This window comes from Pseudorca crassidens, chromosome 2 (assembly GCF_039906515.1).
Source record: "Pseudorca crassidens isolate mPseCra1 chromosome 2, mPseCra1.hap1, whole genome shotgun sequence".
Classification (NCBI taxonomy): domain Eukaryota; kingdom Metazoa; phylum Chordata; class Mammalia; order Artiodactyla; family Delphinidae; genus Pseudorca; species Pseudorca crassidens.
The window spans coordinates 131643642-131658211 of record NC_090297.1 but is presented as its reverse complement, the minus strand read 5'-3'; the positions used below and the strand labels follow the sequence as shown (position 1 = coordinate 131658211).

Below are 14570 nucleotides of genomic sequence, written 5' to 3'. Positions count from 1 at the left end.
TTAGTCTCCCCATATTTATTGTAGGGATTAAATGGGAAAATATATGTGAAACAATTAGTGCCAGGCACACAATAGACACATCAAATGTTATTGTTATTATCAGTAAGAGCTCACAAAAATAAGACACGGAGACTCCTCCAAAAATAGGACATAAGCCTAGGCAGGTGTTTCTAAACTCACCTACACAGTTGAAACCTTCCTCTAGTTCACATGCCCTTGAGCAGCCGTCTCCACTCAAAAGGTCTCCATCATCACACTCTTCGCCCAGGCTCCTAGAAGGTAAAAGTGTACATTCTTATATACATACATACATAAGATGATTCTTCTTGTTTGGTTACCATCACTTCAAGTTCTTAAAACTCCTTATTATGTGTTTAAAAATGCAAGCTGGAGAAAAGTAGGAGCTAAGAGAATGCTTTTACAGGAAAAGTAGCTCATGGTTCAGACACATTAGGAGATCCACCAGGGGTCCTGCCAGTGTTTCCGGAAGATGATCTTACACTAGAAGAGACCTATCAACCTCATAATGAGGGGAACCCTGAAAGTAGTTAGCTGATCTAGTGAGGAGGAAACCTGCCCATCTACGTGTGGCTTTGTTTTCTATCCATTTTCTTACTGACAAGCGATATCCAAAGTGACAACTTTTAGCTTCTAATAAAAATTTATTAAACTAGAATCTGAGGATGACTTCTTGGGGATCTGTGATCCCATTAGAATGGATCTACACGTTTCCGCGTTTTAAACAGTGGATTAAATGATTTGTACAGCTCCTTCCTGCTTCATGTGTAATGGAGTGCCTCTAGCTGAGACAAAGCTGCAGTTCAGAGATATCTTCTCATTGGATGGCAGAACTAGGTATGACTGTTTACAGAGAGGGAATACAGGCAGAGTCTAAAGGAACATTTTGATAAAGAGCCTTGTGAGGCCCAGTAGCCAAGCAGGTGTTGCTACAGGTGAAGCTGTTTCAAAGCTCAGGCTAGAATGTGTAATATCAGATTAGGAAGAGGGCCCTTGCCTCTTTCTGCCCGAGCTCCGCAGGCAGATGTGGCACCATGGGGCATCAGAAACTCCATCGGAGGACTGCTGTAGGAGATGCTACGACATAAAGCCAAGTAGTTTGTTCAAGGAGGACTCTGTCTGGGCAGTAATGGTAATGTAGTCCCGCAGACACCTTAACTAGAGGGAAGCAGACTTAAAATGGGGCAGCCAGGGAGAACATCAACAACAGCCAGATTTGCTCTGTGCATATGTGAGGCTTCCCCAGGGAGATATTTAATTGAGATGGAGGAGGAGAAGGGGCAAGCTGAGACTGAGTAAGGCAGAAGGTGGCAGCAAACTAGCAAGGTTTGGGTATTAAAGTGACCTCAGTCGCTTGATACAGTTCTGAGGTCTGCAAACATTTGCTGTTTATATTTCTATGAAAAGGAGTAGACTTACAGTAAAGCTTAGGAATCTTAGAAGATTGAAAAGATAAACAATATTTAGTAATTACTAAACAATGGGATGAAACCCCAAGAAAGGCTATAGATTGCTTTCTATTAGGTCTTCAAGATATAGGATACTGGGAACTCCCTGGCGGTCCAATGGTTAAGACTCAGTGCTTTCATTGCCATGGGCCCTAGTTCAATGCCTGGTTGGGGAACTAAGATCCCACGAGCCGTGCAGCGTGGCCAAAAAAAAAAAAAAAAAAGGTTTAAGGTACTTTTCCTTGATCTGGGACATTTGGGGCTTCCCCGGTGGCGCAGTGGTTGAGAGTCCGCCTGCCAATGCAGGAGACATGGGTTCGTGCCCTGGTCCGGGAAGATCCCACATGCCGTGGAGCGGCTGGGCCTGTGAGCCATGGCTGCTGAGCCTGCGCCTCCAGAGCCTGTGCTCCACAACGGGAGAGGCCATGGCAGTGAGAGTCCCGCGTACCGCAAAAAAAAAAAAAAAAAAAAAAAAAAAAAAAGTCATCTTATTAGGATGCAGGATCTAAGACAAATCACAGTGCCCAGCCTTCTAATCTCCTACTCCCAGCAGCTTTATATAAGTAACATATTAGGTTAGATAAGCATTCAGAACAGGTTAATATAGGGTGATCACTGGGACACGGAAGTATTCAGTGCTAAATTCCGGCAAGTCCCAGGCAAACCAGAATGAATTAGTCCTCTAGATTGATGTCACTAAAGGGTAATGGAAAAATGAATATGGCATGTTAAAAAAGCAAAGAAGTGGTTCCATTTTTACCTTGGTGATTTTATGGAATAGCTGGAAATTACATTACAATCAGGTCTTCCAGGGATCAAATGAGCAAGTGAAGCTCAGAAAGCTATACTGATTTTCCTCAGGTCACACAGCTCATTAGTAGTATAAGACCGGCAGCTGATCCAAAAGCTATCCTCACATCCTCCTTCAGCACCATTTGGCAAGTAACCTTCTCCACCATGAATTCCTGCCCTGAGTCACTGCCCAGCAGTTGTTCTCTGAAACCTGAAGAGGGTCCCCACAGAATCAACCCCCATATCTATGACTGGGGTGAGCTCTAAATAAAAGTGGACCCATCCTTAACTATGCAGAGATGTGATTGACCACTCAAGATATCTACTAGGTCCTAGATTTTGTTTAATACTTGAATCACATAGTGCCCTGCCCCTTACATTTCCCAAACCAGTCAAGCTGAAACTTGAGGCTAACCCTCCTTGTCCAAGCAGGGCAGGGCATCCTCCCTCACACAATACCAGGCATACAGTATGTCCTCACCTTGCAACCCTCCCATCTCCACAGTAAGGAGCTCCATGGATGTGGCTCAGAGGAGGTGAAGCTTCTCCCAGTTCTGTTCCAGCTGCAGCTTGAACTTGGTACCGATACATCTGCCCAGGTGTGACCTCCCTGTGGAAACCAATTGGCTGTAACCACCATATCCAGAAAGTGGGGCACACCCTGGGTCCTTTTCAGATGGTTTGCAGGAGTTTAAAATAAATATTACAGGGAATATAAATGTTAAACATATGCCACATTGTTTGAAACAAAGATCAGGGCATATAGTCTTACAGAACAGCAGAATATTTGAAACCATATTCAGTTCTGTATTTCCAGTACATTCCACATAGTGAATGTACAACAAATGCTTGTTGAATTAAAACTGAACTCAGCTAAGTCCTAGGCAGTCCTAGGCAATCTAAGAGAATGGTATTTCGAGTGTATCTTTACCATGTTATATATACACACAGAAAACCACCAACTATTGAAAACCTAGTCTTCTGTATCATTCAAGTAGTCATAGGAACGGAAGATGAAAGTTTCAGAGTTTGGTCTCAGCAAGGCCCTTCTTGGGTCTGTGAATCAGAGTTTTCTTGTCTCTCAAGAGAATTCTTATCTTGAGGAGGCAGAATGCTTACAAGGAAAAGCCACTCTCTCCTAGAAGGAGGTGAGAACACCTTCCATCATCGTTGTGCGGCTGCAAGAAATTCCACAACTGGAAATGCATTAAATGATTCCCCACCTCCAAACCTCCAAAATACATATAAACCAGGAATGGAGTTATCAATTGACATCTGAGATGGAAGGAGTTTATCTGATTCTATCTAGAGCCCAATTGCACTGATCAAGTGGAGAACGTGAGAGACTGAACATTTTGCAAGGGGGAAGGGACTCAAGAGGGAGGTTGCTGGTTCCAAAGACAAATTCTGCCCTCAACTTAATTTTTGTCCAGTGCCTGCCCTAATTGGAAAAGTACCACTAAAGTCAAGCTAGGATGGGAGTGACTTAGGAGAACAGGATCTCAAAGGGCTGTTGGGACTGCGTAAGTGGTGCCCACAGATCTCCTGCCAAGACCCTCTCTTCTTTAACACACTCTTCGACTCAACCACAAAGCCTCTACTCTTTCGCTTGATGCTGCAACAAGCAAACAGGAAATGTCGTGGGGTTTCAAAAACAGCTTTAAACACCTCTGTACTGGCTTTCGGTTATTTTAGTAGGAAAGACACATAAATATGAAAGACATAAATTTCCAAATTAGCTTTCTGTAGGGAAGCACTCCTCATCAGAGTGCCAGATATTTCCAAAGCAAAACCAGTTTTATATCCTAATCAGTTCTGATGGCTTCCCTTTCACAGGGTGGTTTCTGACTTCTCATCCAGCCATGCATAAAAGTCTCATACTGCTCTGTGGCTGGGAAAGGATTGGAAGGAAGCGTCAGGATATGTTTACGCTTCTTGTGGAGAAAACTCAGCAGCAGGTAGCCCCGACCTCCAATGAGCTGAGTTTGTAAAAGGTAATGTGTTACTAAGGAAAGGGAACCAAGATGAGACTCAGTCAGAAAACTGGATTTTAATCTTGAGCTTGCCGCTTATGAGATCTGTTCAACCAAATTAAAGTTAAGCCTTAGTTCTCTCATCTATAAAATGGGATATTATTGACCTTAAAGGTTGTGTGTACAGGGGTGTGTGTGTGTGTGTGCACGCATGCACGTGTGTATATCAAGTTAGATAACAAATATCATTTTAATTGCCTTACTAAAGAAACCCCCCCAAAATATATTTTTTTCTTTTCAAATCCATCCCATGATCTATCCTCCTATTTTGCATGAGCTTTTTGACCATTTCACTGTCTTCTAGCTCTAATTCATAGAGCTAATATGAGAGGAAAAATGTAGTAAAATTCAAGGTGAACATTTTTCTCTACTCTTTTGTAGCTGTGGCAGACTGAAAAATGGCCACAAATTCTTCCCATCCCAGATGCATGCATGCCCTTCTGTGATGTGACTTTACTGTTTCTCTCATCAAGAAACAGAATTGATTTTGCCACCCGCAGAATCTGGAATTGACTGTGACCTGCTTTGGCTTGTGGAATGATGTCATGAGTAATGTCAGCAGAAGCTTGAAAAATGTGAGTGTTTGAGGACTTGCCATCCCTGCTTCTGGAAAGCCTTCCACCAGCATGAGAACAAGCCCAGGCAAAGCCTCCTAGTGAAGGAGAGACAATGGGGAAAGAGAACTTCATCCTCCCAGCCATGTCAGTGTCTTAGCTGAGCCTCCAATGAATGCATGAGGTCACCTGAGGCCACCTAGCCCTGGCCAAGCGGGTCCAGGTGAGTACACACAGCCAACCCACAGAACCATGAGAAATAGTGCTTGTTGTTTTAACCCACTATGTTTTGTGATGATTTCTAATGCATCGAAAACTAACCAATATAGCACCTTTGATAAAACTTTTGTTTTACCCTGAGTTCTGCCCTCAGGGCAGCCTCTGAGGAAAATTATGAGGTGAGAAAAATTTGCCTTTAGAGATACCAGCCTCCTACTCTATGGACATTGAACTCTTTAAGCCAATTGATCTTATCTTAGTCTGTGTCCCCACCACTGAGCACACAGTGCCAGGAGCACTTAAGAACTCACTAAATGTAGAAAGAACAGAAGAAAGAGAAAGAGGAGGGTTGGAAAAGAAGGAAAGAGAGAGGGAGGGAGGGAGGGAGGGAGGAAAGGAAAATGAATGAGTCATGAACGTAGAGTATAGTGTCTGCAGGACCCTTGGTTTCTCTGCTTAGCTGTAGAAGAGGTGACTGTAACCTTTGAATGGTATAGGAGCTGCGGCAGATTATTTAAAAGTTATTTAAAAGCAAGGATCAAAAATCAAATTGTGTTACCAGATAGGAGTATCTGACTCTGATCAACTTATTTATGGCAATTAATATTTTCAGTCCAACTGAAACATATCAAATACTAACCTCTTTTCTCCATAACCGTAAAGATGGCATCATCAGTCAGAACACCTGCTTGCCCCTTCTGGGAAATACTTTTGTTCATCTCAGAGATGCCACTTTAGAATAAAACCCCCTCTGAGAGTCTGAACATTTCTCCAAATAAGGGCATATCAGAATATTAAAAAATGGAGAAAAAGGAAGCCAAACCCACTCCCAAAGCCTCAGGAAGCCCCGTGGTTTAGAAAGCCCTACTGCCCAACTCACACGTCTGTGAATTTCCTGTGAGGATGTGTCACCACCATGGGCAAGCCACTGGCAAATGGGGGTTCACGGAGGACCTGGTACCTCACGGGCCTGCAGCCAGAACACAAGGGACTGTGGGGCTGAGAAGTCAGGAGAGCTGCGTCAATCTCCATCCGCTCATCAAAGGTGTAGACTTTCACCCCCAAGACTTTCCCGTCAACGTGCAGTTTGATAGTGAGTGGGGTGTCACAGAAAGTGTCTAAGGGGCCTAGGTGCACGGACTCCTGGTGTTCCAGCAAGATCTCTGTGTCAAAAAGCGCCTGGGAGGAGTCCATGGAGAGGTAGGTGACCCATAGGGTAAGAGTGTCAGCTTGGACTGGGTGCTGGAAGAGCAGCTCCAGGCTACAGCCTTCTGCAGGGCAGGGGACCGTCATGTTCATGTGGTACAGGTGGAGCTCAGGACTCCAGGCCTGCAAGCTTGGCTCACAAGGTTGATCCACGTCTGGAGGCCCTGAGGGAGATGAACAGAAAGACAGATGCATCAGGAATCACCATTAAAAATCTGAAAATGAGTCGCCCCTATCAAGGGCCAGAAAAAAGAATGAAGCAGAAGAGAACTTTGAGCAAATTCTTAGAGGTTAGATCTTAAGTGTTACTGAAGACAGAGGTGTAACAATTCAAAAGTACTATGCTCCAAATCACCACTTTCTGGTGCCCTTTAACAAGAGAAATCCAGCATGGCATTCGGAATGGAGTGACCCAGAGCCTAGGTGGAAACTTGAGGCCGATACAGGTAAGGTAAGTCATGTCCTTAAAGAATCCTTGAGCAGAAGAGAATTATTTGTACTTAGTTTACTAATAATTGATGATAAATTAATGCTTCTGAAGCCCTGTTTTATTTACTAATCAGGCCAATGTTTGTTTCAGGCTGTTGCTACAATGTTTAATTAGGCTTTTCACAAAACTTCTTTGATACCGTAAGACCATACCGTAGCAATCCTTCCAATGGACTGTTAGCCAAACTTTAAAACCATACATTGAAACTTCCCTTTTAGTTCAAATATATGTAAGCCAGTAGAGCACTACACAGAGGAAACTGCCGGCAGGAAATAGAAACACTTTTCTTGAGTGGAAAAAAAAGGAGATTCAGTAGCCAAGTAAAAAGGTAATGGTGAAAAATCAAATATCGCAAACATATAAAGTCAGCTCTGTGGAAATAATCTATACAAGGTGGTTTCTCCTATAACATGAGGGGAATTGAAAGAAAACTGCTAAATTAGGCAGCAGTAGTTAGGCTGTAATTGGTGCTGTGCATTAGCTGTGTGACTGTGGCCAGTCTATCTAAGCCTCAATTTCCTCATTTATAAAATAAGCACTATTTAACCCCTGCCTTACTAGATTAGTGTAGAAGATCTATACAGTGTTCCTTAGAAATATTTGCAAACTACATTTGCAAAAATAGAATGGCTTAGCCCTTCAGGATTTGGAAAATAATGTTCCAAAGCCCAGAGGAAATAAGTTCAAATGTGTGTATGTGTGTGTGTTACATCTTATGATCCCTATTGTTTCTTCCCTGTATTGTGAATCCATTCATTCATTAATTCAATAAAAATTGACTGTGTACCTCTTTCACACCTAGCACAAATCTAGGTATCAGAGATAGAGTAGTGAACAAGAGAGACAAAAGTCTTGACCACATATATCTTACCATAGGGTGATAGGTACAACAATAAATAAAGAGGCATCAGTATAATAATGTCATCTCTGAAGAAAAATAAAGGAGGATAAAGGACTAGAGAATAATGGTGTGAGGCTGGGGGCTATTTTAGATCAGGGAGACAGGGAAGTTCTCTCCAAGAAGATGATATTAAGCAGGGAATATGTCTGGTTCAATTTTCTATTCCTCATAGCATTCAGAATGTAGTTGGGGGTCAATAAGTGTCCATTAAGTGTCATTAAATACATTTTGATCATATCTGTAAATATATGTGTTTGTGTGTGCTCTGCTGGGGAATCAATTCCTTTCATTTTATACATTTAAAATATGACTTGATTCTTCACCTGTTCAAAGCAAAGGAATACCAGTATTTCCTCGCAGTATTTTCCAGTAGGCATCCCCCAATACTAGCAGAGTAAAGGCCCTTGGAAGCCAACTCAGTAGCAGCACTGTCTGTCAGAAAGTTTTTATTATGATCTCATGTAAAGAGATGAAGTGGAGGCCCTAAAAGTTTGGTATGCCTGGAGACACAGTACAAGAGTTAGAACCCAGAATTTCTAATGCCCTTCACCTCTACCAGATAACTTTAAATTTTTCCAAGAATTAAAAAGAAAAAAAGTACAGGGCCAGAGAGTCAAATGGGCATTAAAACACTAGCACAGGACGAACTGTTTGCCACAAAAATGGCCTTTTATGAAATGCCAATCTCTAAATGAGTCGTACTCAGTGCCAATGTAAATTTTATAGTCACCTTCCATTCTCCCCTGAAAAATCATTTGAAAAAAGTTCTATATGATCAATCAAGTCAATTGTCTCCCCCCAGATTCCTCCTCAAGGCTCCTGTCATTTGAGTAACTGGGAGCCCAAGGGGATGCTATAGACTCTTAGACCAATGTTCTCCTTTTTTTTCTTATCAGAGTCAAGACTACAAAGTAATTCAAATAGGAACCTGTCCAACACGTCTTATGGAGTCATTTTTAGGCTCTTAATAAATATAAGAAAAAGAGAAAGGTGATGACTAGGTAAACACTGAAGATGGTGACGACAGAAGAAGTCAAGCCATTCATCAGAAGGTGCTAAAACTCATGTCAGTAGCATTTTTTGGACTTGAATTGGGGTAGCATTCATGCTCTACTTTGTCGTAGAGGCACTGTTATACGTAGGTCAGTGAATATGTAACTGAGAAGTTGGGGGTGGGACAGGAAAGGGAACAGCTAAAAAAGTTTTCCCTCTCCTAGAGCCTAGCTTAGATGACATCCAAAGCACAACCAGTACCAGTGATTAATAGACTCATAAAATAGCATAGATGAGAATGATCAGTTTGGAACACCTAGTCCACCCCACCGCACCCAAACTGGCTCAGTCAGTGTGTATGAGTGTTCCCTGCAACGTGTTCTCTATTAGCCTCCTGATAGAGGGGAGGATGAGATCACCTCACGCTGTCATGTGGCAAAGCTGCTTCATGGGCTGACAGGCACATGTAATACGACATGCCTGAGTTAGCTCCTCCTGAAGCTGCCCCCTGAGTTCTCCATCCCTCTGTCCTCTATGCTTCCCTCTGCTTCACCATAGCCACTGGCACGTTAAGCACACAAAGGATATCCACACAAAGGTGTGAGGTAGAGTCATTCCCAGACCCCTGGAGATTTCCAGCACATCACACACACACACACACACACACACACACACACACACGCACACACGCACACACACACACTACCTTTTTCTCACCATGCCACCGCTCCACCCTTTACCTCCACCCCCCATGTCCACCTTGGCCACCAAGGTGTAAATGAAAAAGTCATGGTCCTTTACCCACAGCCTCCTCTGGGGTCCAGTAACCCGAGGAGTCACACACGCGCCGGGAGGAAGCTGTGTGCACGTACTGACGGAATGTCCCTTCTTCAGTGCAGGCACCACACACGTTGCCCGGGACCCTGGGAAGACAATGGGAAGGGGTGGAGATGGGGAGAATAGATCAGAGGAACTGGGTTAACGAAATTCACAAGACCTTTGGGGCATGGGAGTGGCAATGGGGAGTGAGGCCTTAGTGGGTAACTAAGAACACAACTATTTCTCAACTCATTTCCTTCTTGTATAGACCTCATCTTTGCAAAATTCATAGTGATATGAAAATCTCAAGGTTATGAAGCAGAAGAATTTAACTAAGTCATAAAGGAGGCCTGTGGAGATGAAAGAGGCCTTCTATCCAGTCAACACAAAATAATTACAATCTGAATCTTTCAACATAAAACGACTTATACACTGACTCTCAATAAGTCATCCAAAGCCTCCTTGCATTCCCCTAACTGAAACAGACAACAATTTTCACAGTAAACATATTAGTTATATGTGGTCTTATGTTTTAACTCTCTACTTTTAATCACACACATACAATAAAAGTCATATGAAATGTAACACTCCTTGGTTCTCCATTGCCTATAGGGATACATCTAAATTGCTTACCATGATTCAGTGTCCTTCAGAGGATAGCTCCAGCCTTACCTACTTCAGTCCCTTCATGAATTTCATTTATGTTCCCATCACAATAACTAATCACCATTTCACAAAATACATCATACCCTTCACATAGCTCCATGAAACCTGCTGTTCTCTCTCTGGCTAAATAGGCTTCTAAGCTTCTCTGTTTAGCAAGCCCCTACTCATCCTTCAAGACCCATGCAAATGTAGCCTTTGCAGTGGCACTTAGCCTGACTCCTCTGGATGGCCAGCACTCTCTCTTCTGGGCACCCACTGTACATTCTGGCTCCCATTGTAGGGCACTGATCTGTGGTGTTGAGAATCCCCATCCCCATTCCTCCTCCTTTGCCTGGGAGCAGATCCAGACCAAGCTCGATTTTTCTATTCCCAGCAGTTAGGACACAGACTGGCCTCAGCAGTCCCTCTGTGAGAGCTTGTTCTATGCGCATCCTTGAGACTATTAATACACCTATGAAGAGCTCTTCAAGCACCGTATCTTGAAGAGGTAATGACAACAATAGCTGAATAACAAGGGGAAATCACTTGACGAGGCCTGTCTCTGATACTTAGAATCTCTTTTTAAAATTTATTGAAGTATAGTTGCTGTACAATATTATAAAAGTTATATGTATACAATATAGCAATTCATTTTTAAGGTTATACTCCATTTACAGCTATTATGAGATATTGGCTATATTCCCTGTGATGTACAATATATCCCTGTAGCTTATTTTACACTTAATAGGTTGTGGAAGCCCAATTGTGAACGATCCATCTGCAAACGGAGGCATCAAATCAAGGTCTCTCAACAAGTAGAGGGAGAAAAGTAAAATCTTGCAATATAATGGAAAAACACTATAGTTAAATAAGGGTAATAAGTATGCTACCAGCTCCCATTTATTAAGCACCGTATACACCGGGCATTGTTCCACTAGGTGCTTTTCATAAATTATTTCTAATCCCTGTAAGAACCCTGTTTACAAACGAGGACACTCAGGCTCAGAGGGATGAAGTAAATTGCCTAAAGTCACAACTAGTTTCTTAATTCCTCTGAGCAAGTTCCCAAACACCATCAAGTGTCCAGTACTTTGGCAACCAAAAGGTGTCGTTAACTCCAAACCCCGACTGCAGTCAGCGCTCACTTCTGTTGTGGATGCAACTCCAAACCACATTTCCCTGATGCACTTGGCTCTTCCGGGGCCGCTGCTTAGTGCGTGGTTGGGCTCCTCTCTGACATAAGGATTCCAAATACCTACTGGGGAGGAGTAAACATAACTCCGAGTGTGACACAAATCGCGGGGTACGTGACGTGAGTTTCCCCAACGCACGTGTCAGGAGGCCTCAGCGCTGTAGCCCACCTCACTGAGAAAAGGAAGCCAACTGCAGCCTTTTCTGCCAACAGCCTCGCAGCAAGCCAGCACTGATGTCTGCTTTATCGTAACGTTTGTACCAGACAGAGAATTGAAAGATTAAATTGTTTACATGTGTTACATAAACTGATGTAAAACACGGGTCTGCACATGCCCACAGAGGACCTATTGTTCAGCCAGAGCAACCCAAGCTGCACGAGGTCACACGTGCAGGAAGAGGATTCTTACACACATCACAGAGCTATATGGTGACTCACAGAGGGAACCCATGAGAGCTTGGGTGCCGATGACAATCAAAACTGCTCTATAGGATTGCGGGGTCTAAGTAATGTCACGCATTAAGTGTCCACCAGGTGTCCAGGACAGGTTCCAAGATCCCAGAAGGCTGGGAAAGCCACTTTGAAAAATGCTTCACCTGCTTCCTCCCATCCCTGTCTCTCCCTGTCCTCTCTCCCAGGCTTTCAGCAAAGCTGGAGTACACAGGAACATGCTTCAGGGACATTCAGCTCCCTAGTTGGGATCTGACACCCAGAAGGGAAGCATGACACACAGATGAGGGACTCTCCACCTGCTAAAGGGGAAATCTCTAAATTCAAAGAAACAATCGATTCCATGTCCTCCATTTCTGCAATTCCAGGGGATACCCCCAATTCAGCTCTATCCAGCTGTGGTGTCCTGGGCTAGCCACCGTGTGCTTCTCTATGCCTCGGATTCCTCACTTATAGAGCAGAGACTGGGCTCACTGCAAGGACTAAATAAGACAATTGCAGGTAAACTACCTCGCACAGTACCTCACACATACAAGGACCGAATAGCCCACAGTGGTAGGTTTTGAAAACGGAGAGCAGGTCATGGATGGGGTTCTGGTCCTTTTCAGTTAAACCACATTCCCCCATCCTCCCACCAATTGTCAGATGTCATCCTTTTCCTACCTTCTCTCTTTTCCACAAAAATTTTCCTGGTATTCATTATACCAATACGCAAAGGATGAATAAAAACCAAGTTTAGGTGTAATGATTCTCTTCAATAAACACAAATTAGCTGTTTATTGTGGCAGGCCAAGAGACAAAGATACAAAAAATAGTCCTGACCCTAAGGAATTGCCAGTTGAGTAGTGGAGCAGATAGGAAAATGACCAGATAATGACAATTCCGCAAGATAGTAGCCGTAAGTGGGGTAGGCACGGGGTACAACAGGACACAGAGGAGGCACTAGAAATGATGCACAGCTTGAGTCGCCGGCCACCCACTCACCCCCAGAACTGCCTGGAGGAACATGCCTTACTTCCCTTCTTCCAGACACCACTGTGCAAGTAGCAAGCCCTGCTCCACCCTTACACCAAGGAGGAACAGCTGACCTGGACAGGACAGGCAGCAAATGCCATCTCAGTTTTGTCAGGTCGTTTTTTTATCACATTTGTCAACCCCTTCGCAGCTCCTAGAAGCCCACCAGATGTGATTTCAGGAAACATCCGGATGCCCCTCGCCAAGGAGTGGGCACATATGATGCCCCACTGGCGAATGTGAGAGCCCCATGAGCTCTGCTCAGGAGATGAGTACTGAGCAGGGTGGCGGAGGCAGCCCTGAGTAGCGGTGCATATTCATAGTTCCAAACTGGGGTTCCCCCAACTTCACGTCCTTCCCCTTGTTCACAAGCAATGCCACAGAGAAAGATCCCAGTGCCTCTCTCACCTGTCATACACAACGCCACTAATTGGAGGCAGCCAGTGGATAGTGAGGGACAGGGGGGTCTGCCCGATGACCATGGGTGGGATGGGAATGGGGGTGGGCTTTCGGCTTTGACTCCATTGTTGATATACAAGGTCCAAATAGCAGTGCATTCGGGCCACTTGGTTAGGGGTGAAGCTGTCAGTGCAGTCGTCATCTGCAGAGACAAAAAAGGGAACAAGAGAGATGGAGGTTTTAACCTGCAATGTCCACCAAGGTAGGGATAGATTTTGCCAGGAAATATCTAGGCTGGAGGTGGGAAAGAGAAGGCAGAGAAGAGCACTGGCTTGTCTCTAAAGTAAGTTGGGCTTGGTGTTTACCTTGATGTTGGCCAGAGTGAGACTCACGCCCTGGGGTTCAGGGTTGCTCTGAGCTGACATTGCTTATTCAGGAAACCACAAGATGGCAGTGTTTCAGCATATGGCCTTTTAATTCGTGAACATGTGTGGAGTTGCAGACACCTGCTTTACGCCCAATGACTTTGGCCCAGGTTAGTGAGTATTCATGGAGATGCTCAAGAGGAGAGAAAGCCAAAAAGTCGAGCAGGCAGCAGGACTGGGAATGGTGATCCTCAACTTCCTTTTAGAGCTGGTAAAATTTCCTATTAGGTACACTTTTCATAGGGTTAGAAAAGGAGTTATCTTAGCTTCCAGGCCTTCTTCCATGAAGGCCCACCAGTGAAACACTCCCCTCGGCTTCTTACATGTTTCCTCTGTCCACTTCAAAGGTGGTGCCTAAATAGCTCTGCCCTCCGCACCCCATTGTCTGGTCTCTCTGCCCCGGCAAGGGCCACTGTGTGCTTGTTGGGAGAGGCAAGGATGCTGGTCCTTATGAATTTGATGTACCTGAACCATGCACCAAGATGAGGCTTAGATAGGAATATATTGATGGGTCACCAACAGGACCAGCTCAGCACTTTTTCTTCCCTGCAAAAGCATGGTCAGCATCTGTCCGTTATCTTTTCTTTCTTTCTTTTTTTTTTTGGATCGTTATCTAGAACTTATCACCAAGAAGCCCCTGGATGTTATAGAAAAATTACTTCCTTCCTTCACCACTGGAATAAGTCATCAAATCACATCAGTCCTTAATTTTAGGGATAAATTTCAGTCCATTATCAGGAGATGATGAGTAGTATTACTTTTTGACAGAAACAAGGGAGGTGTGAAAGGACAAAGAAGAAGCATAATCCAAGACAACAAAACCAGGACCAAGAAAGTACCGTTTTTTAAATGAAACAGTACCATGTTCTGTAGGCAAGCTAAGAATCAGCCCTTGTCTAGTGCTGGAAGAAGAGAATCTGATACTTTAAAAAATGACATAACAGAAAAAGGAACTCTGAGCTTAAAATTAAC

The 14570-nt window shown here is 43.9% G+C and overlaps 1 protein-coding gene across 3 annotated transcripts in view; it reads right to left on the bottom strand.

Annotated features, from left to right (window-relative positions):
- Window positions 1-14570, bottom strand: part of PAPPA2 (pappalysin 2) — a 488087-nt gene that overhangs the window by 149651 nt on the left and 323866 nt on the right. For all 3 annotated transcript variants that reach the window (XM_067728728.1, XM_067728730.1, XM_067728729.1), the window contains 5 exons: window positions 13183-13375; window positions 9456-9577; window positions 5945-6434; window positions 2740-2868; window positions 181-272 (listed from right to left, as the gene is read on the bottom strand). In XM_067728728.1, the coding sequence (XP_067584829.1) occupies window positions 181-272; window positions 2740-2868; window positions 5945-6434; window positions 9456-9577; window positions 13183-13375 (1026 nt within the window). The remainder of the gene's footprint in view (window positions 1-180; window positions 273-2739; window positions 2869-5944; window positions 6435-9455; window positions 9578-13182; window positions 13376-14570) is intronic.